The sequence below is a fragment of the Trachymyrmex septentrionalis genome, unplaced genomic scaffold (assembly GCF_001594115.1).
Source record: "Trachymyrmex septentrionalis isolate Tsep2-gDNA-1 unplaced genomic scaffold, Tsep1.0 scaffold9, whole genome shotgun sequence".
NCBI classification, from domain to species: Eukaryota; Metazoa; Arthropoda; class Insecta; order Hymenoptera; family Formicidae; genus Trachymyrmex; species Trachymyrmex septentrionalis.
In genome coordinates, this window is record NW_017306091.1 from 4,243,165 (window position 1) to 4,268,503 (window position 25,339).

Genomic DNA, 25,339 nt, shown 5'->3' on the forward strand with positions numbered 1-25,339 from the left:
GATAAAATAAAGCTTTATCATAAAGTGATGAATGTTGTATGAGTTGGACATAGCATGTACAAGTTTCTTATTGAAAAATCTATTCTCATTTAGTCACGTACGAAAACAAAAAGACGTATTTAGAGTTTTATATACAAATGTTTGTTATTATAAGTAAAAATTTAGTCGGGTAATACTGATGGACTTTATTTTGGACTGCCGTAGTAAAACTAATTATAGCGGAAAACATAAAACGTATCTTTTATAATGAAATATTAAATAAAGCTTTTAGTTTTTATTCCTAGCTGATTATAATAATATTTTAATTTTGATATAAGTCCTACAAAGATACTTTTGATGTCATCATATGAAAATATGTGAGTATTCTAAGACATATTTCATTTTTTTCTTATACTTTTATATCCATATTTTCTCAAATGTCTATCTTAAATAATATAGGAGTCTATCGTTAAGTCTTTTGATTGTTAATTTTGGAATATAAATTGGATACAATTTGTGTACGAAAGTGAGGTGTAATCATTTTTGAAGATACCATATATTGCTTAGGAAATTTTTATCAATATAGTGATAAAGAAATGTTCTTTGATTTTACATTTTATATTACTATATCCTATAATATGTATATAAAATAATTAGTATAGGTATTGCGCATGCCTGAAGCAACATAAAATTTTATATCGTTAAGCAATCCAAATTTTAACGCTTCCAAATTTAGATGTTTAATATATGCACGACTCTACTTTAAGATCGAATACAAATGGCTATTATATTTAGGCCTTATTAATTGAAAATTTAATTATAATAATGATATAGATTAAATTACTAACTCTATATACATATCTTTGTAAATAAAAGGCTAAATTACTATAATTTATCTGTATTGCATTAATCTCTTATATTTATTATGTAACAGTAAAACTTTTTTCTTACATTCATACATTAATGCAACATTTTAAAAATATTTATTTATTTTTGAAAAGTTTTTAAAAAATATTTAGCACGCGTGGTGATGTACCAGCTTCAGGTGGAAACATTATATAGCGTTCTAAAAAAGTATTAAAGGTCAATGAATGCTCAATATTAAGAATTGAAATCTACTGTATTTTGTGAGTACTTACCCATTAATTTAATGGGTGCAATAATTTCTTGAAGTTGTGCTTGTGTATGAATTGCACTTTTTTCCTACAAATAAATCAAAAAATGTAAAACGTAATATTTGGAAATCCTGGAATATTTTTTCTCTTAATTACTTACTATATCAGCTAAACTTGTAGGAGCTGATCTGTCCCAAATTTCAGGTTTACTATTTTCCACTAATTCAAAGAACTCCTTTTCCTCCACTAAGATCTTTACTGCACTTTCATCTAATTCGAATCGTATTAGCACTTGCACCAGCTGGTACCATTCGTCTGCAGATGAAAATTATTTTTATTATAATTAAAATATATATATTAAAAATAAATAGCATACATATATTATTTATTTTTTATATATTTTGAAATTATTTTAATTATATTTTATATTTAATTAAAGAGATTTTCTGTGAGCTTTATTTGATAATGCAAATTTATATTACTTCTATAAACAAACCTCTATCTTTGTATGCATTACTAATTATTTGATAAAGGGCATGTATTAAACCTAAATCTTCAAACATACTGCCTTTCTTTAAATTTAAAAGTTTTCTTGCTTGTTTTCTACGATTTTTACTTGATCGATAGCTTTTGCTGAAAAACACATTTTATTTTATATATGTGCATACGCACGCACGCACGCACGCACGCACGCACGCACGCACACACACACACACACACACACACACAAAGCGTATACTACAAATACCTAGAAGATATTGACAATTGCGACATTCGACTTGAAACAGAATCTGCAATACTGATTGTGTCACTGATAGAATCTGGAATTTCTTTATTATATTCTAGTTCGTCATTATAAATCTTTTCACGTGATAATTGTGTTTGTTTTGCTTTCATTTCTGTTCTTACTACAGCAAGGCGTGATTTATGACTTAAAAAATCTGTCTTCATTTTACTCAATTGTGAAATCACGTGTTCTGCATGTTCCTTCACTCCAGGTTTAATATGTGTTTCTATTAAAAAAAAAAAATGAATAATTTAGATACAGTAATTTGATTTTGACTTATATTTTTAGTACATTATAAATATAATTATTTATAATCGATAGTATGCCACATATTTTTGAAATTTTAATATATTATAAATAATTAATACTTATATTTAACCATTTTCTAACCATTCAAATCTAAACGTTGGACATCGATCGTTATTCGTATTGCATGTTTCCAGATTTTTCCTTCACATAATACTGCAACTGCTTCTTCGATGTCATTTAAATATTCCTTTAATATTATAGCTGCGTGTTCATATTTACGTCCTGCTTTCAAATGTTCAACTAGTACCTTATAATGTTCATGTAAATCTACTGGGCTGAAGAAATTAATCCTTATATAGTTCAAGATAATATATAATATGATTAATTCTAATGAGAGGTACATAAAAAATATTTTTTACCTTAATTTCATTTCTTTTAATATGGCCATTACGTCCTCCCAATTATCACTTGACATGCTAAAGGTTTCTAAAGCCTTTTCAAGATTGCCACTTCTATAAAACATCATACCAGCTTCGAAATATTTCTGTTCATTTGATAAAAATTCTCCATAAATTGCAGCTACTTTTTTATGCTCTATAGTACTTTTCTCAAACAATTTCATTGCCGTCTTATACAACTTTTGACTACGTATGAAATCTAAACATTCTTCAAACTTGGCTGGCTCTTTAGATAAGAACTCTAATGCTGATTCATAACGTTTAAGATATACATTAATAGAATACTTCATGTAATTTGTGTTTAATTTTTTTAAATTGTTCAGGAATGGAATATATTCTTTGGGGTCTTTCGATGATTTAGACGCTATAAACATTGCGAGTTCAAAATCATACATGCCTAATGCAGTATCATATAACACATCAATATTTACGAAATGCAGTAAATACTTTAGTGCTTCGTAGGCAGATACGGAAGATTTGTGTAGAGTTAATTTTTGTGATTCCTCCAACGTTTTGACTTGCTTTATTTTACTAAGTGCATTTTCCAAGCCCTGTCTTTGTTGATTTTTTACCAAACTTATCAATATTGGTTGTATTAAATTATCTGCATCATGATGTTTCTCCATGACATCTCTTAATAATTTACAGATTTTATCTACCTTATTAACTATTTTGTTATCATTAGTTTCGTTACTTTTAATGTCAGATTTGACAATGTGATCTACATAACAATTAGCGTACATCGTACTGATGACATTTTCATCTTGTAATTCTGACAAAAACAGATTCAACCAATTCAGTTTTTTATGTTGTACAATATCTTCCACAAATTTTTTTACGTTATCTATAAATAATTGTGGATTGTGATCGTATATTAAGTTTAAGTTTATACGTTGTTTAGTCATGATATCAAGTGCCGTCAAATAATTACAGTTATCGAGATAAAATTTTAATATATGCAATGATAATGCTCTTGGCTGTATACATTCTAAATTTCCTCTAGGCATTTGCAAAATTACTTTCGAATCTTGTAGTATCGCTGTTATTATACGAGAATCCTTTTCGAGTCGTCTTATATAGATATCTGTAACAATATATTTAAAGTTAGAGAAGCAATGATATACACAAAATAAAAGAGATTACAAAATATGTTCACCTGTAAGTGACATCTTGTCTGTAGTATTTAACCAAGGTTTAATGGTTAAATCATATACACTTAACTGCTTTAAGCCAACTTCGTTTAACGGAACACAAACCAATGTATGTTGCAGTGTTGTGAGAATCACAAAATCAGAATGTACATAAAAACTTGTAATATTCTTAGCAGTTTCCTTTCCGTTAATAAAAAAACTATTTTCTAAAGATAGGGCAAGAATCACGTCGTCCGAATTAATTTTTACAATTTCAATTTGAGCGCATAATTTATTTAATGTTATATTTGTTTGTTCAAATTTTCCATCCCGTGTGTATTTAAATATTTGTTCCTTTGCTTTTATGTAAGCTGTATTTGCATCGGAAGAAGAAATTATATGTTCTATTGGATAATCCAAAACATGAGTTTTCCTGTGAACAAAATTTAAGTTTAGACAAATATTTTATAAATTTTATGAAGCTGGTTTGATATTTTGCTAGTATCTAGGAAACCACATACTGTATTGTCAGATAATCCTTTGAACTTTCTTTATCTAAAGATAAAACACATAAAAGATTATGATTGTTTGTAACTGTACAAAACAACATAATGTCTTTTGTAAACCATAAGAAATTATTCGTATAATAATAGAGATCTTTAGTTTTTAATACATCATATTCGATATCGTATAATGTGCCAAAATCAATACTATATGAATTTATAACTTCATATGTCAGTGTGGAGGATTCCTATAACATATGATGAATTACATAATGCGATAAATTCTATATACATCATTATTTTTTATTAAAACAAATTACCTTTATCTGCTTGAAAAACGTCAACTTATTATTACATGAAACAGTACAGAATTCATTACTGTTTATCAAAGATGATTTGTCATTAATTTCTGGTGCAAAAACAATTGCATTTTGTGATTCGGAAGTGTGCAAATATTGGTGCGCCATTGGCGGTGGAATTATTCCATTTCTAAAACCGGTAACTAAAATATTGTTTCCATCAATAACACCAATCACAACTTTATCATCCACAGTCTTGCCCCTACTATGATTCACACACCAATTAAATGAACAGAAAGTAAGTTCTTTTGTCGTTAAGTAAATCAATTCCTTCTCATCAAATTGATTTATCCTATCGCTCCATGTTACATATAGCAGTGGATTCTTCTCAGTAAAAACAAGAGTTTGCTTAAGATACCAGTGACAATTATTTTCAGTCCACAACTGTATCAATGTAGTATTCGTTTTTGATTGGTAACAAATAACAGCCAAAATATCTGAACATGGTGACCAAAGCAGCTCTCTTACCTGTAAAATATCTGTCGTTTAATGAAATTTTTTTGCAACGTAATCTTCAAAAATCATATTTTAATATTTAACATACCTTCGCTTCTTGTGGTTTAAAAGGAAGCAATAATTCCGAATATTTAAGACCGTTTTTCTCAAAAAATGCAATAACATATTTCTCGTCTAATATTTGGGGTATAGCAATTGGACGTTCCATTGGACCCCAAGCTATACATTCCTCCAATCCGTTAATTTGTTCACTAGTGTAGCATAACATACCTTCTCTGTTGAATATTTTAAATCTTCGAATTTTTGTTTTCTTGTGTAGAAAACTAATAGCGAAAAAAGTACCATCGTCGCGCCAAGCAATTTGAATACGACCATCATCAAGCTCGTTTGAAATCAAGTGTATTGGTTTAGCTTGAGCCGCTGATTTACCCACTGAACCATGAAACTGAGTTTCTTTTCTACCCCAACCAACAGTAACAAATTCATTCTGTCCAAATTCTTCAGAATATAAATCCACCTATAAAGTTACAATTTACTTTAACATATATATAAATTAATTTATTATATTTAATTCACCATATTTATTACTAGTAAAAAATTATACTAGTCATAAATATAAGAAGGAAGATAGAATTTAACACTTTTCCTTTTATCTATAGTACAAAGAAATATTAAAAAGAATGAGGAAAAAATAATTTAATATACTATGAATGATAAGAAGTAGAAATATGAGAGTCAAAGGAAAAGATAGAAAGAATCCAAAATAGACATATGAAATAGATAATAGATTGGAAGACACTAAAATATTTGTCCTGTATTCTGTAACATTTATTCTTATATTCTGCAACTCGAATGAATACATAAAAATTACATAATAAGTTATAGAATACAGACAGATTAGGAAGAAAATCAGAGACAAGCTAAGTGATAGGACAGATTACAAGGGAATGGAGATTAGAAAAAAGATTAGAAAAAGAGAAAGGCAGTGATTTAGCAAGAATGGATTGCAGAGAGATAAAGAAAAAATTAAAAAGAGAGAAGATGGATAAGCAACTACAAATATTTCCTATAAAAATTACAAATGTAATAAAATCCACATAGGATAGTTTGTCTAAAATCCACATAGAATAGCCTGTCTCCAAGAGATCAGAACTTTACTCAAAACTATAGGGACATCAAAGATAAATGAGAGATAAACATATGATAAAAATGGCAAATAAAACCTGATAAAAGTTTTTCAAATCAAATAATATTACCTCTGACATTACTTGGAAGTTTAATACCATAGTAATTACAATTCCTGTGGTTGTTACAGCAGCAATAATTTCATGATCCGGACTAAATTTCATACACTGTAAGTTGATGTCAGATAGTATCATATCGTAATCAATATGAGTTTCATCCATCACTATTTTGGCAAGACAACCTGATTCGTAGGCACAATATAATTCCTGCAGAGCAACACAATAATCCATTGCGACTATTTTGGATAAAGAATACTCAGGATTGTCTATGTTAATAAATTCCTTTTCGCTTGATATCAAGGAGAGATGTTCGCCCAATAGCAGATATATGTCGTTGAAACTTGGATTGATAGCACATTGTACGCGTTTCAAGAGTTCTTGATTAGTTTTTATGTTTTCCATAAATGTGAGATTTCTACTATTTACTTGACGAATCGTTAGATTTCTCATGGTTTCTTATCAATAAATAGATGGTGTAACAAATTTATTTCAATGTCTTCACTTTTTCTTCTTTTATTATACTTCCCGATGTGATATCGATGCAATCTGTAACACTAACGAAAATAATGTGTGAGACAGTTAAACATTTTATGTTAATATGTAGAAAATATTTTTGTTGGAGTGATCATAAAAAGCAATTAGTCTCATCATGTGTTATGAAAAAGGTTATGTCGCTATGTCGCTATAAAGGTGCATTTTCACGAGTTGCTCAAACTGACCATTTCAGCAACGAAAAAACATCACGTGTCGACTTTTGTCGTAAAATTATTCAGGCTTAAACACAACAGGCACAGGCAACAGGGAATAACAAGCCATTCAATCAGAATCTCTGATATGTAAGTTTGATATTATATCCCAGAGTTCTGATTGGATGGCTCGTCAATCCTTGTTGCCTGTGCCTATTGTGTTTAAGCCTTTAGGGCAACAATTTTAAATTTGACATTTAAGCGGCAGATTCAACGACATTGTTCGTATATCTCATGTATCATTTGCAATATTAATACGCTGAATTAAAGTTATTATAATAGATTATTCTGATTGCATCGAATCCTCTATCTGGATCAGCAATAAAAAAAAAACGAATAAATAAGTTTACGTATATCGCTGCGTTCAGCAGAGAAAGCAGATTTGCAACTGTTATAAAATTCTTAGATACGATTGGTTTATACATTTAGATCCAGTGAGAAATTAAGGGCAAGACCAATCATATTAAAGAATTTTACAACCAATTGCAAAGCTGCTTTTTTTTTTGCTGAACGCAGCCAATGATAGCGCTCACTGCTCAGTTTGCCATCTATGTAACTCGTACTCTCGGAAAACGCACCGTCTCGTCAACGCGCGCTCTCATCGCACTCTAGCTTCTCGTGATTTCATGGTTTCGTAGCTCGTTCGTTCGGTGACGCTCTTCGAGATAACGGATGAATAAAGGATATCGACGAGGAGTGTATCACGTTCTGAACGACGATCTGACTTGTGCGCGCGAGTAGATAACAAGTATCTGCGAGTGAGAGACAAACGGGCAAACGGATCAACGAACGGAAGAACGAGAGAGAGAGAGAGAAAGAGAGAGCAAGCAGCGCCATCAAGTAGCGTGATAAAATGAATCGCGAGAGGCGACTGTGAAGGGTCAACCGATCAAGTTCACAATCTAGAGCCGACCAACCACCAGCCGTCTACGGGTATCACGTCCACGCACGGGTGGAAATTAAATTACAATCGGAGTATTCCGCGGGCCACGCACCCGTGGATCACCGGCCGGTTGGGGTCTCAACCCCCTTCTCTCCCCCCCCCTTCTCTACCTTCCCCCCGGAAAGTCGGCTGCGAGGTTGACGACAGCCGACGGCGGCGGTGGCGGCCGCGGCAGCGACGACGATTAACCAGAAGGACGAGTGTTTGACGACGACGATTCGAAGTCTAGGTTTCTAGGAGAATATAGGGCGCCGAGAGAGAGGCGGTTGCGAGAAGAAAAAAAACTGCCAGAGGACTCGCGTGAGTTTCTTACGTAGGAAATAACCGTACGTATCCGGCGAGCGATTTGCAAATTGGTAGTACACATCAGCCTGCATCAGCCGGCCGCTAATATACTCAGCTCTGTACGCTTATACGTCCGTTCGGGCGCCGATAATGACCAGCCGGAACGATCGAATTTACCGAATGGATCGCTGCGCGACGTCACACTCGCACCCTTTGTTTATGCAATCGGATGCGCGCGATTCATGTGCTCCTCACTCCTGTCTCTCTTTCTCTCTCGCTCGCGCGAAAAACGCTCCTCGGATTTTGCTCCAATTTGCTCCCCACCCCTCCCTACCCCCCAAAATTTATCGCGCGTTCGTTTATATTCCGTGACGTCCCCGAAAGGATTTCACGTTCTCGCGGTCTCCCGACGTCTCGTCCTCGACAGTTTATAACGAATACCGTGGACCTGCGCGACACACATGCTTACCTCTTTGCTCGCGCGCATATATATATATATGTATACACACACACATACACACACATACATACACACGCGAGTGTACGTGTGCGTACGTGCTCCTTCTGTGTGGCAGAACTGTCAACGCTGTCAATTCGTAGCCGATCGCCGTACGTCCGTTTCCCTGTCTACGAGTTACTCGCGAAAGAAAGATTATCGATCCTCCGCCTCTTCAATACATGTCAGGATATCCGGTTTGTAAATCGCAATGCGAAACGATCGTTTGACGACCAGCATTGTGTTTTGTGTAGAAAGGGCGGGAGAGAGAGAGAAAGAGAGAAGTTCTCCCGACGGTAGGCGAGAGATGCTGACGAGATGGTTCGGGACGATTTTCACATCGGCGCGTCTGTTGTTCTTTGGTCTTGTGATTTAATATGAGACGGTTTTGTAACAAAGAAAAAAATTACGTTTATTAATGACAATTTTTGTGCGAACGCGTGTACAAGCGTTTCATTAAAGTTCTAGCGCAGCATAAAATACAATTCATTGCAACATCAAATCGTTTGATTAAAATTCGCATTAAAAATTATATATTTGTACAAAAAAAAAAAAAGACAGGTGGAAAGGAAAATACAGAGAAACTCTTTCATTTCACTTACGTGAATTTTGTAAACTTTAAAAGTTGTAAAATAAAGGAATTCTTTTTTAAGTAAAGCTTTGAGAGTGAGAAATAATGTTGAAGACTTTTCAAAGTTAATTTTAAATAAATTTTAAAATTTTAATTTAATGTATTATAATATTTTATAATGTATTATAATATTTTATATGTAAGAATGATCTTTAGTAATCTTGGAAATTTCTTTTCTTCACAGATTTTTGCATAAACAATGGCAGCGTTACCACGAAGGATCATTAAAGAAACTCAAAGATTAATGCAAGAACCAGTTCCTGGTATCAGTGCAGTGCCAGATGATACAAATGCTAGATATTTTCATGTAATAGTAACGGGACCTGAAGATTCGCCATTCGAAGGTGGATTATTTAAGCTCGAATTGTTCCTACCAGAAGATTATCCAATGTCTGCACCGAAAGTTAGGTTTATAACAAAAATATATCATCCAAATATAGACAGGTAAAGATTGAAAATGTGATATGTCTATCTTGGTTATCAAAAACTCGCAACTTTTGCTTTTATCCAATTGTTTCTAACATTTCTTATGTTTCGTATCGAAAAAAATGCAAAATATCTTTCTTGACAGACATGGATCTTTTCAATGATAAATTATCGTCAAAACGTGTACATTTGCATTTAATCAATTGAGCAATTAAGATAAAAATGATAAAAGCGGGTAATCTACTGTTTCAGTACGTTGTAACGCTTTAATATAATTTACCTCTATTTATTTATAGATTGGGCAGGATTTGCCTGGATATCCTCAAGGACAAGTGGAGTCCAGCGCTTCAAATTAGAACAGTTTTGCTGTCTATACAGGCGCTTTTGAGCGCACCGAATCCCGACGATCCGTTGGCAAACGATGTAGCTGATCTTTGGAAAGTCAATGAGAGCGAAGCGATACGTAATGCCAAAGAATGGACTCGAAGATACGCTATGGACAACTGATCTCAGCCTTGTCAAATCGCCCACGACGAAGCAAAGCGACGTTACTCCTACTTTTCCCAGACTTTTCGTCACCTTATCTGCACCAACTGCGTATCCGGCACCTGTGTCCACAATTTTGCTATAAAAATAATAAAAGTTTTGTAAGAGTAAAACAGAATGGATATTTTCTATATCGTGGGGGAAATGCAAAGCACTGTTGAATTTATTCAATCGCTCATTAAGAAAACTTCGTAAATATCTTCCTATATTAACGTTGCGTATCTGCAAGAGGAAATCTCTCTCTGTGTGTGAAAAACCACGGTGAGATTTGTTATTAAGTTTGAAATTATGTTAAGGAAAAGTATGCGACATAAAATTCTTTCAATATATTGCTATGAAACTAGTGCAATTTGCAACTTCTTTTTCTTCCTAATGTATTATTAAAAAATGAAATTGAAAGATCTTTGTTTTGACATACGAATTCTTTTCTTTGAAACAAATTTATTATGTATGCTAACTGGTTGTCTCTGTCTAATACACCATAGATTTAAGTATCCTTGCATACGTAGAGTAGAGAATAATACGATCGATCAATAATAACTATTGTTTATCTCACATGTTTTATAGATAATATATTTTAAAAAATCCGAAAACATTTTTAATCTGTGTAAACTTAAGCGTTTTTCAACATCTACAATTATTTTACATGTAGTCTTTTTCATAGCTTCGCAATAAACTAAATTAAATTAATATTTTATTGCAAGGTATAGATTATCGCAAAGATTTTTTAATTTTCTTAATAAAAAATATATTCGCGGATACATTTGATTTGTGCTCGGAAAAGTTGAAGTGAATAGAAATCTTCCATTATGTTAGTAATAATTGCCAATTAATTGCTTAAAATGTAAATATAAGTAAGAGGAATAGAAAAATTCTTTATTGTACCTCACAATGAATAAATTCTATTCATTAAGATATCTATAACTATACAATAAATTTTAACGTAGTGAAAATTAATCCAATTAAAATATATAGAAAAAAAATTGTTTTATGGTGACTGCTTATTTGAAGGAGACAATGTAAAATATAATTATATATATACATAAATATTTTCCATTTGATAAGTAAAATTAACGATTGTAACATGAATTGAACATACGCAAAAAAAAAATTAAATTTGCATATATTGCACACCATGTAATTAAATGAATAGAGAAATAGTAGAAACAATATCTTTGTAACAAAACGGTGGCAAAGGAATATAGTATATATATTAATAGAAATATCTAACATAATTATAATGCATTGGCTCAATAAATTAATATTAATATTGATATAATCGGCTTAATAAAAATGTCACTGGTTTATACCTAACATACGTTGCAGTTAACGTAATTGTATCTAATGTGAGAAAAAGTACAACCAGTTAGTATATGAGCATACATAAAATGGGGATATTGCATTAATGATACTTTTTTTTTTAAATAATTATTACAACAGAGAGGTTTTGTAATTTAAGGACACGGGAATAGGTTAAAACAATTGTAGATAATCTGCAATAATAAAGAAATTATTATTAAGAGTTTGGGATATATAAAATAATTATTCTATTGTATCACGTTGTGCCAGTGCGGTACGGTAAATTTTTTCCAAAAGCTATCGTGAAATAACGTACATAAATTACTAATTAGGAATAAAAAAAATTAAATATCAGTGTACATTTGATTGAGCAATTAATCACGTATTTCATGTATTTCATGTATGTTAATGCTCTCTTTTATGTTTGTTTAATTATTGCTTTACTAAAATATATTAACATACACGATAAAATTTACAAAGTAAAATTTCATTTTAATTAAACTTCTATATTATTGATTAGTAATAGATCATGGAAGCTATATAATATAAGGATAAAGTACTAACCGAAAAAAAATGATTAAAAAAACTGACTTCTTTTTTATAAGCATACATATAGACTTAAATAGTGTCATTTTATATTCCTGTACAAGGTGTATTAATGTCCTTGTCAACATCAACGCGGTGCTAAAATGGATATAAAGAATCTCGTTAGGACATTTTAGAAGGAAAGGAGTGGCTTATCGGAGGTGCTTCTACTTTTCACGATATTAATAGTTTAGATAATTTTAGACCGCTTTTATGAACGCTTCATGATGTATATACCTCATTGCTTCACATGTCATGTGGAATATTTTGAAGAAATAAAGCCTTTAAGAGAGAAAAGAAAAATTGAGAAAAAGCTATATCGTTTTCATCGATACGTCGTACTTACTTCAAAGTAACAGACAACTGCGTCTGAATTTGAATTCAAAATTACATTTTATTGTATCTTAATATGGACTAGCATATACCATATACACATTCAATAGCTCACTTATAGTTTATAACTTATTATACACTCACAAACATTGATAAAGACAGTCATGATATCTTGTAGCATGTCTCATGACTGGTGAAGCTACAGCGCAAGCTCTATATATGTGTGTAAGATATAATTATTTTTATTTATCATGAATAGCTGGGTTCTTTCTCTCAATTACTTCATAACGATTCTGATTCTGACTGCAATTTTGGAATTTTTTTCTACCATTCATACTGACTTTGCACGATCATCATTTTTCATTTTGTAAGGCTCGATGATGCAAAACACGCTTTGTCATCAGCGAAATATTCCATAAATTAGACATTCGCTAATGTCCTCGTTAAAAAGAACGAGTGTTGACGCAAATGTCTTGTAACGCTTGGAAATAATTACACGACGAAATCTTATTTCAACAAACTGTATGCTTATTTAAATTTATAAACGGAACAAGTTTACTAGACCTCTTCGCATTCGTTCATATATAATATAATTTACCAACAATCGTAGAAAATCTAAAAAGAATTCTATAGAAAACGAATTTAGAGTGAAGAAGATTAATAGAATATCGAACAAATAATATCAAATGAGCTTATATTAATTATATTTACTCTTACCCTACTAAAGGAGGTCATTAATTACCGAACGATTCCTGTTCGTGCAACTTTCTTTGCGTCTTTCGGCAATTATAAATTATACTACATTTTATTATTTTCCAAAATAAAGTGCCAATATTTATTCTAGAAAGTTGAAAGTATGTTGGTGAATTTTTAGAGATTTTTTAAATCATTCTGAATAGGTGAAAAAAACGGACCGATTCTAGTCGCCCCCGTTAATATGGATGAGGCACCAAATTGTACCTAGTAGGATAAAGGTTAATTTAAGCTCGTAAATACTTTAATAAGCCATACTTTAATAACTTATATGCCTTTAAGTTATTAAGATAAAAAAAATCTAATCTTGTTTTTTTAATATAAAATTTGAGTCAACGAAGACTGTATAATAATGATGATTTAATAATATCAGATTTCATCTCTAACGAACATACAAGTAATGACCACGCAAGGCCAGGTTGATAGTATAAGAATTGCAGATGTTATTATTAAAATGTAGCTAGACACATTCAGTCAGGGTGGCTTGCGATGGCTGAGTATTAATTTATTATGTATATATATATATATATATACTTTTCTTTATTTATATTTATATATATATATTTATCTTATTCTTAGCGTAATGACTAGATAAGTTTCAGCCACCCAATATATAACACATCTTGTTTGATCCCATATATTATATTCATACCGCTCTGTGTTACTCATCGAATATATGGTTAAAATTTCTATGCCAAAATTCATTTCTCTAACGTATATCACGTAGTCAATTTATTCTCTTAGACTCTGGTGATTCCGGCAAAAGATAATACTTTCTGCATATTTGTTTAGATATTTGTCCGTAATGAATGAAGGTCTCCACACTGATATATCGGTTGCCCATGATATGCAATATCGTAATATACTTCGCTACACCTTCCTCAATGAAGTAATGGAGAATTATTTATATATTTATATATATTATATATATTTTGTGATATTTCTCACGTAACTATCCTCACGAGACTTTCTGTGCGCAACAATTTACGGCATTGTGCCTTACTTCCGCTTTTACATCATTAAGTATTATAGACAACGAAAAAATTGTATATACATATTCTTTATCCACGCGTCTCACAGAGCATTGTCCCATAGGAAATATCACGTCTATAGCAAATAAGAGATCTTAGAAAATATCAGTATAATTGAAGGATTGGCTTAAATTCAGATACGAAGAATTCATGTTCGTTATGTATACAAAGCCAAAATATGCCCATAACACATGTTTCTGAAATTAAATTTTAGTTTATTTGTTATAAAACTATCGTTTCTCATTATTTAAACAAATTTACGTATGACTTTTTACAATATGTTATGATACTTATCATATTTATGTGAACATAAATTCTATGATTTATACGGGCAGTTTAAAAAAGAAAAGTTCATGGTTTTTTGGAGAGCGTATTCATTAAGTGAAAGATGTTTAATTAACATGTCTCGCAATTTTGATTATTTTATAAATAAAAACAATTCTCGATTTGAATGTCGAGCGTAACCTAATTTGAATCATCTTCGAAAAGATAATTTTCTTTATGTTTATTACATGTTATTTTGCATAATATTTATTTAAATATCCTACTTAATCCTATGAACGCTTTCTCTTTAAATGCCCTGTATCTGAATGATGTCAGAAGTGAAGACAATACAAGCTTAACTTTCAACAAATTAGGATACGTCATTCCTTAAATAATTACACATTCTCTGACAAAATCTGAATAATTTTCAGTTCGTCGAAGCTGTCCCGTTGTTACGCCTCACTAATTAATGTACTTTGGCATTGAAATTTTATCAGACATCAGGAATCTCAAAGTTCGTCACTTCTTGATATTTAAAGCAGAATAGCTCAAAGGTGAGAAATCTTCAGCAAAAATAGATAAAACTTAGATTATTATGGCATATAGTATTTATATAGAAGAGACGTTTTCTTCCCTTTTTTTTAGCAGTAACATTTCTCCAGAGTTACATTTCTCTGGAATCAATAATGTTTATCTTATTGGGTTATACATAGAAGTGAGTCAGTCTGTTACATTTCAGAAGAAACTTTCCATTGACAAGAAGAGTTACAAGAGTTGGGAAAAGCTAGATGTCTCATTTGTATGCCTATATGCAGTGAAGCCACATTAAGTCGAGTACAATTTACATATTTTACATGTAAGTATTATACATGGTGAGTGAAGACTTACTGCAAGCTGATAAGGTGTCGTTTAAAAGCCTTTTTACGATTAATATCAGGACTATCTTTATGAACTAAATTTGTACGGACGCGGAGAATTGAATTAAAAAGAATATTCTTATTCTACAAAATTAGATCGATAAAGTAGATTGATAGGAATAGATCGAGAGAAAGATTTTTAAGTGTTTTTATCACTCTTTTATAGAAATCTGCAAAATAAAATGAGAGCACTTAAAATATTATTTTCTAAATTGAGATTGCTTTGGAATCGCGATGAGAAAATTCCGAAATATGTGTAGATATCTAATCGATAACTATTTAAAAAATCGGCATGATACTTTGAACAACTCGTACTATGAAAAAAAATATATTTTTTTTTAAGTTAAAGATTTATAATTAAAATAAAGAATTCGAGGAAGATGATATTAAATCTCTATTAAAATAAGTAGAGAATTTATAAAATATCAAGAGAGATCTAGAGTAAAGTGTTGAAAAGTTTAAAGACATCTACTCTAAAGTGCCTACATCGAGTGCGATCTTATGTCTATAAAATGTAGACTCTTAAATACACAGCCATTTCTCAACATTTATCAACATGTGATCGAAAAAGCGAACGATTAATGTGACATACTGGGAACAAGATGACTTTTGCAAGTTTTTACGGTTGATTATCATCCACAAGAAATAAAAATTAAATCTCACACGCACACCTCATACACACACATACGCGCGCATATAAAAAAGAAATAAATAAATACAAAAAAACTAATTTTTAATATTTATTAGGAAATTGTGCACTTTCTGATATCGTGATCTTCGAAGCAAATAAAACTTAAAATTTTTTTTAATTGCCTATTTTTTTACGAGCGATAACTGGTGAGAAAAATAGGCAATAAAAAAAGGTTTTAAGTATTGTTTGCTTCAAATATTACGATATCCGTAAGTATACAATTTCCATAATAAATATTTAAAGTTTACCCGCAATTTAGATAGTCGTTTATGAAACATAATGTGAAGGATTTTTAAATGAAAATCCTTCGCATTATATTTCATAAACGACTATCTAAATTGCGGGTAAACTTTAAATATTTCCTTTGAAAAATAATATCGCGCTGTAAACATGTTGCGTTACAATTTCATTTTCGATACAAATGAGTATTATACCATAGAATATAGGCATCGATAAAGCGATATGTAGGCATACATGATGTTGAATCAACATTTTTGGCCAATGACATTTTCGTGTATTCAATGATACGCAATTTATTATATCTTTTACCGAAAATCAGCTAAATGTATTGCAAAACATATTATAATTTACTCGTTTAAAAAATTCCTCTCGTTTAAACATTCCTCAGTACGAATACGTTAATGTGCTCTTCTATATAATTACTATGGCGTTATTTATCACGAGATTTACGCGTCCGAAGTTACTACAGTAGATAATAATTTTAGTACAAATTAATATACTCGGGCATCGCGCCGCAAGTATTCGCCGGCCTTAAAGATAAAAAAGATTAAATAAACGCTTTAGCTTAAAGTGTCTCCATGAGAGATAGAGGGAGATCCTTTTTATAAATATTACTACGTCATTAAACTACGTAATATACAGTTCCAGCCCTGCTCCAGCTGTTGGTAAAGAGCTTTGTGCTATTTATAATCATGTGCAATTGCCTCATTTGCATCACCTATCTTTCTTGGCGCGAATAATGCGATTCTCTGTAACATCCACTTGTTGTGTACTGAAAATCAATATTTTTTTCCCCTATCGTTTCGCTAGACTCGTAACAAATAAAATGCCTGATCGCCTAATTGCGGCAATTTCGCCATAATTTTTACACCGCTTAGACGATAAATCGGTAGCATTGACGTAATGCATTGATCGTTATTGAAACAATAGCTCGCAAGATTTCAGGGAACATATGTGTTATAGAGAATCTCATTGATAAGTACTATACGTATATCTCTTACAATAATTGATAATCATATAAATTATGCTTGAGTAGATATTTAGTAACGTTTCTGCGACGTACCTATGTAGGTCTCGTTTACTAAGCAGGAGCTGGTGAATGTATCGAATCGTCCCATAAGAATCGAAAACACAAAGCGATTTGCATAGAATAACCTGTACAATAAAGGTAGCGGATAGTATGGTAGTGGATGGTGGATGTATTGTCTGTTCACTACGCATCAGCCAGGCAACTGAACGCTTTTTATATGTACACCGGAGACTCCTGGCCGGTCAACAGCCTAAACATCGATGTGGGCATCGTTTTCATCAAAATCTAGAAAAAAAAAAATCCTTTTATTTCTTATACATTTAATCATACTTTCTAATATTGTTCTTTCAAATAAAAAACACACATTAAAAGCCATATTTTAGTTTTACACGCTTACATACCTCTCCCACTGACGTAGCCAGAAGATTAACAATCTTTTCGTGCGGTACAGCAACAACACTCTGATTATTGATTTCAATTATCCTATGTCCCACTCGTACTCCGCCCCGCTCGGCGATACCACCTCTCAATAGACTACATATCACTCCGTTCTGTACACTAAATCCTAACTGATATTTCGTGTCGGGTCTCTTGATTTTCACTTCGACTACAGGTGCACACGGCACGACAGTTAGCTTGACGACCGTTTGATTCTTTGAATTTTTTATATAAGTCTGACACGTGGACAAAGGCAAGCCGACTAACGATACGCCGTTAATCGCTATTATCTGATCACCGATGTTAAGTTGACCGCAACGTGCGGCGGCACCGGCCGGTGCCAAATTTGCTATGACTACGGTTGGCAGCATCGAGCCCCATCCGGACTCAACGATCACAACACCGAGGATTTCTCCCTTTGCTTTCGGTACCACTACCTGCAAAGCAGAGACATTCTTTACTCTAATACAATTACGAAATTTTCTTTAAGTCGGTCGCGATAATTAACATTTTACATCTCTTGTTGAAATTGGGGAAATTAATTTAATTTTGAGAAACTCATGAGAAACTGATACTTCCAACAAGTTCGCGGCTAATCGACAAGAAAGTATCTTTCTTGTACAGCTTCTCTGGACCGCTATGTACCGTAGACCGTATTCCTTTTGGATTAAAATGAAAAGGGTAATACCATTTTCTAATATCATATTTCAAAGATTACCTCTTTCTGCATCTCCTTCTTTGCGAACATTTGCAGCTCGTCGCCGAATATCTCCTGCGAATTGAGCACCTCTTGGTAATCCATTTCCTTAACAAAGCTATGATCCTCTATCCCATTTGCTTTTAGGAACTCCATGTAAGCTACTTGGAATGCTTGTCCAATACTTTGTGCTATAAATTGAGCCTCCTCACTTTCAAAAACGTGACATATCATCTTTGGAGTTCGATTGATTTTTGGTACTTCTTCCATTTCGTGCGGCACGAAACGTCGCCGTGCCATTAGCACTACCAGATCACCGATATCCGCTATGTATGAAATCGTACGTAACGCATGATCCATCATGATCTCCTTTAGATCGGTGTTAAGAACCATGATCTTCTCCGTTGATATAAACAGATCTACCTCCGTGCTTGGCTGAGTGTCACCGTCCGGTGCCTGAATAAATACAACACACATACACATCCTTTTTATAAAACTATTACATTACTACGGATTTCTACGTCATATATATGTATTTCACACATAGAATATACGTACCAGCGCCTATCATAAGGAAGCAGCATGTGTGACAAAGTAGAGAGATAAACAAGTAATTAGTTATAAATATATACGTATAATTAAGTATTAGTGTTTTAAACATATACAACGCTTAACTGCTAGTAAAATAATTAAATAATGCAAGATAATGTAAACTGTATAAAGTTGAGCATAATCATTAACGGCGCTATCACAAACCTGAGAGTTTGAGAGTTAAAAGTCGCCTAACTTTGACGCAACATTTAACTTGCAAGAGACTCGTCGCTATGATTTATGAAGAATGTGCATTATACGTAGGTAATACGAGTGTGATAACTGAAAAGTGCATTATGGGAAATTGCTGTGGGTTTTGTGGCTGAATAAAATAAAATTCGTAAAAGGGTTCAAGTTGTAAGATGAAATGGCCGTAAGAAGATTTGACCCTTATAGGTATTATATAAATCAATAGAGGGATGAAACGGTCGAACGACTGCTCTTGTAAGAGTCAAAGGGCAGTCGATCGGATTTAACAGCGAAGAGGGTTCACTGGGATGAAGGGCAATGAGGGCGGACCTTTATTTTTGTCACAGCCTCCTCCACCATGTGGTTCTTAAGGCGCTTACGCCGTTTACGTCCCCCTTCCTCTTCCACCTCCACCGACCCAAGAAACTGTAGTCTGAAAACGGTTGTGGGCCCCAAGCAGCCACTGATCGGGGCCAGTTTCGGCTGGGCCCCAAGCGCTTGTGACTCGGACTGGCCCCCACCAGAAGCGCTTCCTATAAGTTCTTCGCTCGAGTCGCACTCGTCCTCCTCTAGGCTTCCTTGCGAGGCAATGCTGCAGCGACCATACCCATGCTGCCCCCCATAGTTTAAGAGTGTTGCCTGCATCGGCACTGGCCCATCATCCTTCCGTTATGTACGCGCCAAACAAACAAACAAACAAAGGCTCTGCTAGTCACATTGCCACGCACCACCGACAGAACGAGAGGCAAAAGAGCCAATGTTCATGAGTTCTTGAGTTGCTATATCAACGGCTTTACTTTTCTCTTATGCACAGTGTCATGCATTGTGTCTTCTATCGTATGCCGGATCGAGTCATTCACACATATAAATGCATTAGTCCGGTAGCATACATTTCTGCACACGATGCGACCTTTATTATGCAATTTTGCTTTCGGACAAGCTCATGGTGTCTGGAAGCTGTGCAACGTGCAAGCGTTATGTTACAAAAATGGTAAATTCAACGAACAAGCACACGCGGATTCGTTGCAACTGTAATTCAAGAACTTATTAATAATAGCGATGCTGCGTCTCTAGGTGTCTAGCAACTCAGAACTCGAAGCACGGTAAGGCTCTGTTAATGCGATGAGCATTCAAGTTTTTTCAATCAATCAATTTGTTTTATTTTGCCATCTTGAAAATGAACAATCAAAGAGAAATACAAGCAGTTGATAGACTATGCACACATAGAATTATTATTTTCCGTAACCATAATTAATTTCGATTCAAAATATCTTTTCAAACAAATATAAAGACGTAAGCATAAGTAAAGTTCTTTTGGGGCGTTATTTAAAAGTATAATACGTAAGCACGAGTTTTAATACGGCTTTATTAAAAAGCTACATCGACACATAACGTAATTTAATTAGATATAATCGCCAAAAAATTTTAACTGACTAGAAACGTCTTCATCTTTAATGTTCTGTAATTATTTACACTGCCTATATTAGAACATAGCTTAGCAACCTTGCAATTAAACAAATTATCATGCATACTATTCAAAGAATTAATTAATATTATAATTCCTGTAAATTTTAATATCATCATTTTTTAAATAAACTATAATATTTTCATAATAGACTTTCACAACGGATATTCCTTGAAAATATAATTTCTATCTTGATTCCCGAATAGTATGTAACTAAAATATTCTTGCAGCGACAAAAAAAGAACTGCAATCCGGGTCTATCCGGTTAACTACATAAGATTTCATTTCATGCGACAATAATATATCATAAAAAAATATTTAGCAATCTTTTGAAAAATAAAATTAAATGAACGAATATGTATATAAATAACTAATTACGCTCAATCTTGTAGGATACTGTCAGAATATCGTAGTATCATCGGGCTATCGATTCGATATAATCATATCTCTTTAAAGCTTGAAGTTATGAAGAATATTCTATGAAATTTCTTGTAATTTCCCTAAAATTTGTCTCAAACAGAGCCGTCTGTTACATTGCACCTAGATTGTTTCACGCATTCCCAGTTTTCTTCCTTTCTACTGATCAGTTGTATAATAATTTGCTGGATTTTTGTAGATAAATACCTCCCGCGAGTAATATGGATTTTTTGTGCGTAAAGTTGATCAAGAATCTACAGGAAAGCGGACATAGCAAGCGGACAACAGATATATAAATTAAATATTCGCAAAGGAAAAAAAACAAAGACTGACATACAGAAATCACATCAAAGTTACACTGAGAAGATGACAGTGTTCGGTGGTCAGGTGGTGGTGGTGTTGGTGATGTGAGGAAGGGGGTCGCTACACTGAAACATTCAGGCCTCTTTGCACAACGGCCAGTTCACAGTTATATTTAGATTAATTATTAGATAGGTAGATAAAATCAGCATTTAGATACTTCTATGGGGGAGAGTCATCTCAGACAACGATAAAAAACCGCTAATAAAAATTATTAATCAATTATTACAAGATAACAGAGACGAGGTCTATCTTATCTAAATGCTGACATTTCATTACTCATGAGCAGAACCTAAGAGTAAGAGGAAAGAATTTACTGTTTTATTAGCTTAATATTGACAGTTTCCTTAAAAGATTGATAAGTATCATAAACTATAAAAACTAATTAAAAAAGAAACGTCATCGCTTACTATTAATATACCAATAAAAATATGGACTATGTAAACAGAAATATGGTAGGTATCTGTACTATTTACTAAAGAGAGTATTTTGATGAATCTATCTATGGTCCTTTTGCAACATATTTGTCATATATGCATAGAATTGAGGTATAAACGAGTCTTAAGATACAATTTGAACAGTACTCTTTCCTACTGAAAACTCTCAGGTTTAACTTATTTACTTAAGATTTCAGCATTTTAACCATTTGAGGTAAATTAATGGTTTCAAAATAATATATAATACTAAAATTTATTTTATACTTGGTAAAGAGGCGCTAATCTAAAAATCCCTTGCAAATATTATAGATGTTATTTGCAATATTTTACAGAGATTATATTTCGTGATTGCACCAAGAAAAAAATTGCAATTTTGAAAATCCTCAAAAAGTTAAAAACTTTAACAATGAAATATACATTATTGCAGATGAGAATATTGCACTGTTGTTCACTACAATTTAAGTAGCAAATTAAAATAGTATAAAGCATTCAGAGCATGCTGCTAATTTCGTTATTATTGTTCATAGTTTAATTCTAATAGTCCCTGAATTCCGATTTTATACTCTCTAATAGATTTTCTAACGTTTTCGATTTTCGTTTTAATAGAATATTATTGAAAAATCAACAATTGAAACATTTACTCGACGAATGGACTCTAATTGTATTTGTTTTATTATCTATATAATGTGTTTTCCAAACTTAGTGCTACTGATCTAAATATAACACAACATATCACGTGGATGCATTATCTAACAAATAAATCGCGATATCTTCATTTAATTAATAGTTACTGCTTTTAAGAACAAACATTCTAAAAATATAATACATGTGGCTTTCAAATGAATTACATCGATTTATGTACTCCATATTTGATTATATTGATTTTTTAACGCTTCGCAAAATTCTTTATAAAAAATCTATATAAAAAATCTGTATAAGAAGTCCTCATATACTCGTTTCATTTGTATATGAGATAAGTATTATACATAAACATATATATATATATATACGTATATGTATATATACATATATAGAAATTGTGCTTTTATATACATATAGTTGTATATAATCGTATATACACATTTTTCGCAATTGACGTTTGGTTAATACCAATTCAAGAAGAATATATCTCAATTCTGAGATAAAAATAAAAAGAAATGTTTCATATACATATGTACCTTTATTCTGGAAACGGCTTCCTCTGCTTGACACATGCGGGTAGACTTCGTCGGTTGACCTTCGCATACTAATTGCGTGGATCCTAAGTACCTCGCACGGAACAGGACACCTTCGATCAACACTGATGGATCATCCAACAAGTCTGAAAGAGGCACAGACACGTACCATTTAGGATTTTTGAGCCCACGTGTATCATGAAGTAGTGTGCCAAAGGCGGCTAAGTGCTTGGAAGAACATAGAGGTAGTTCAACAGACGACATGATAATAGTATCCAATAATGGATCCTTTTGTCCTATTTTGTTTGGATCTTCAGTTAATATCTTCATATTGCATAAAAATATAATTTTATGATTCAATAAAATTATAAAATTTTTATAATCTTGCTATTCTCGCGACTACGTTTTTCATTTCTGATATTATTAATATAGAAATTATATCGTATTTAATTTATTTTATTTTATTTACATATATGTATATATATATATATATATACATATACGTATATGTATTTTTTATTAAATTTATCTAATTTACGTATAAGCACGACAAACGATGTACACGTTCAAAATGCACAACCATATAACAATGAAAGATTATGACTGTGAAACTCTTCAATACGTTGCTTATCAATAAAATTGGCTTTATCGAGAAATACAAATAGAGAGATGTAAATATCAGAACACCTCAAATCTCTGAACGTGATCTATAGGTATACATAATAAATTTAGAGATACATCTTGATAAAACATATCACGCGTATTAAAGCATTATTACACATGAATAAGATAGAAACATTGGATTATCAAGAAATACTATAAAAGCGACAAGTAATATTATATCAAATAATATTAATTTTGAATTATAACTATTTCTAATAATTACAATAATATAACAATGTGTACTCTAATTACATAATTACTCTAACTGTATTATATAATCTTATATGTGGGTGTGCATATACACATAGTTAAAATAAAATTCCATTTATCCGAATATGTCACATCAAAGGACTAGACAATTTCGATAACCGAACGGTTCGAATAACAAAGACTCACTAGTTGTACCAATATTTATTAGTTATTTCGATAGAAACTAACGTTCTGAAAACTGAAGTCGTACTCTTATTATCCGAACTGATATGACGCCATGTGGATAAGAGTCAGTTACGTATTTGTAACGAAATATTCTATTTTTACAAAATTTGAAATGGAGAATGTAGATAAATTCTACTGTATATGCATGTTGTATTGTATATGTATGTATAGACACACATTCATATATGTAAATATCTATATGCATGTATATGCATATAAAGAATACCTACCATCAAACAATGATTAGAAGCAGATGTCAAATTTATATATCCGAGCAAGCAATAGAAAAAGAAATATTATATTAGCATTATAATAGTAATAAATAAAATGAATAAGAAATACAACAAACAATTATATTGATAAAAATGCAACCGTACCTTCTTTGTTTCTGCTCTTTTTCTTTCCTTCCTTATCCTGTAAAATAGAACAGACAATGCATTTTGCATGACAGCACAGATAAAACTTTGACGAATACGCTCGCAATTAAATTTTGTAAATATGATATATGTAATCTCACTTAAGCTGTAGAATGTGCTAACCATGCAGCAACTGCCATATAAGAAAGCTAATAAACATTAACATATCCCTATTTACGTCTAGAAACAATTATAATAACATAGTAATCATAATAGTAATAGTATAATAATAGTAGATAGATATTAAATGCTACGATAATTTGATAATCTCTTCCTTTTGTGAAGCAACAATTATATTTATAAAGCACAGAAAAAATGAGTTATTTTTAATTATATACATTAATTTTCAAGATATGAATTTAGAATTTAAACCAGAAAAAATGTCATATAATATATACATATATGTATATAAACAAAATTTAAACAATTACGTTTATAACTTTTTTCTTGTTTCAATCTCTAGATTCTTCCCTTGAAACATATATAATTAAAAATCATCCTATATAAAGCATTTCATTATCATTGCACTATTTGTGGATACAGAATAATCTAATATATAT

At 31.9% G+C, this 25,339-nt stretch overlaps 3 protein-coding genes across 18 annotated transcripts in view; 1 reads left to right on the forward strand and 2 right to left on the reverse strand.

Moving 5' to 3' along the window:
• Positions 1 to 973: 973 nt before the first annotated feature.
• On the reverse strand, positions 974 to 6,973 carry LOC108756005 (putative elongator complex protein 1). The gene is made up of 12 exons (XM_018499531.1): positions 6,293 to 6,973; positions 5,125 to 5,553; positions 4,542 to 5,048; positions 4,240 to 4,469; positions 3,745 to 4,151; positions 2,550 to 3,672; positions 2,272 to 2,465; positions 1,843 to 2,107; positions 1,591 to 1,727; positions 1,255 to 1,409; positions 1,119 to 1,182; positions 974 to 1,045 (listed from the first exon to the last, which is right to left on the reverse strand). Exons 1-12 carry the CDS (start codon positions 6,728 to 6,730, stop codon positions 984 to 986), a joined length of 4,011 nt encoding a protein of 1,336 aa, XP_018355033.1. The 5' UTR covers positions 6,731 to 6,973; the 3' UTR covers positions 974 to 983.
• A 632-nt stretch (positions 6,974 to 7,605) lies between these two features.
• On the forward strand, positions 7,606 to 10,466 carry LOC108755733 (ubiquitin-conjugating enzyme E2 N). 5 transcript variants are annotated; one of them, XM_018498934.1, is made up of 3 exons: positions 7,606 to 8,295; positions 9,566 to 9,825; positions 10,104 to 10,466. In XM_018498934.1, exons 2-3 carry the CDS (start codon positions 9,581 to 9,583, stop codon positions 10,312 to 10,314), a joined length of 456 nt encoding a protein of 151 aa, XP_018354436.1. In that variant the 5' UTR covers positions 7,606 to 8,295; positions 9,566 to 9,580; the 3' UTR covers positions 10,315 to 10,466. The 5 variants fall into 5 exon arrangements, with proteins under 5 accessions (XP_018354436.1, XP_018354435.1, XP_018354438.1 ...); XM_018498933.1 differs by having other exon boundaries at positions 7,606 to 8,269; XM_018498936.1 differs by lacking the exon at positions 7,606 to 8,295 and adding an exon at positions 8,396 to 8,863.
• A 6,258-nt stretch (positions 10,467 to 16,724) lies between these two features.
• The window catches only part of LOC108755959, a 39,212-nt gene continuing 30,597 nt past the window's right edge, over positions 16,725 to 25,339 (reverse strand). For 6 of the 12 annotated variants that reach the window (XM_018499443.1, XM_018499449.1, XM_018499447.1 and 3 more), the window contains 7 exons: positions 24,741 to 24,777; positions 23,269 to 23,411; positions 19,742 to 20,074; positions 19,190 to 19,195; positions 18,653 to 19,087; positions 17,898 to 18,371; positions 16,725 to 17,781 (listed from right to left, as the gene is read on the reverse strand). In XM_018499443.1, coding sequence (XP_018354945.1) covers positions 17,710 to 17,781; positions 17,898 to 18,371; positions 18,653 to 19,087; positions 19,190 to 19,195; positions 19,742 to 20,074; positions 23,269 to 23,411; positions 24,741 to 24,777 — 1,500 coding nt within the window. In that variant the 3' untranslated portion in view covers positions 16,725 to 17,709. The remainder of the gene's footprint in view (positions 17,782 to 17,897; positions 18,372 to 18,652; positions 19,088 to 19,189; positions 19,196 to 19,741; positions 20,075 to 23,268; positions 23,412 to 24,740; positions 24,778 to 25,339) is intronic. The other 6 variants (XM_018499450.1, XM_018499448.1, XM_018499446.1 and 3 more) reach the window with 3 other exon arrangements.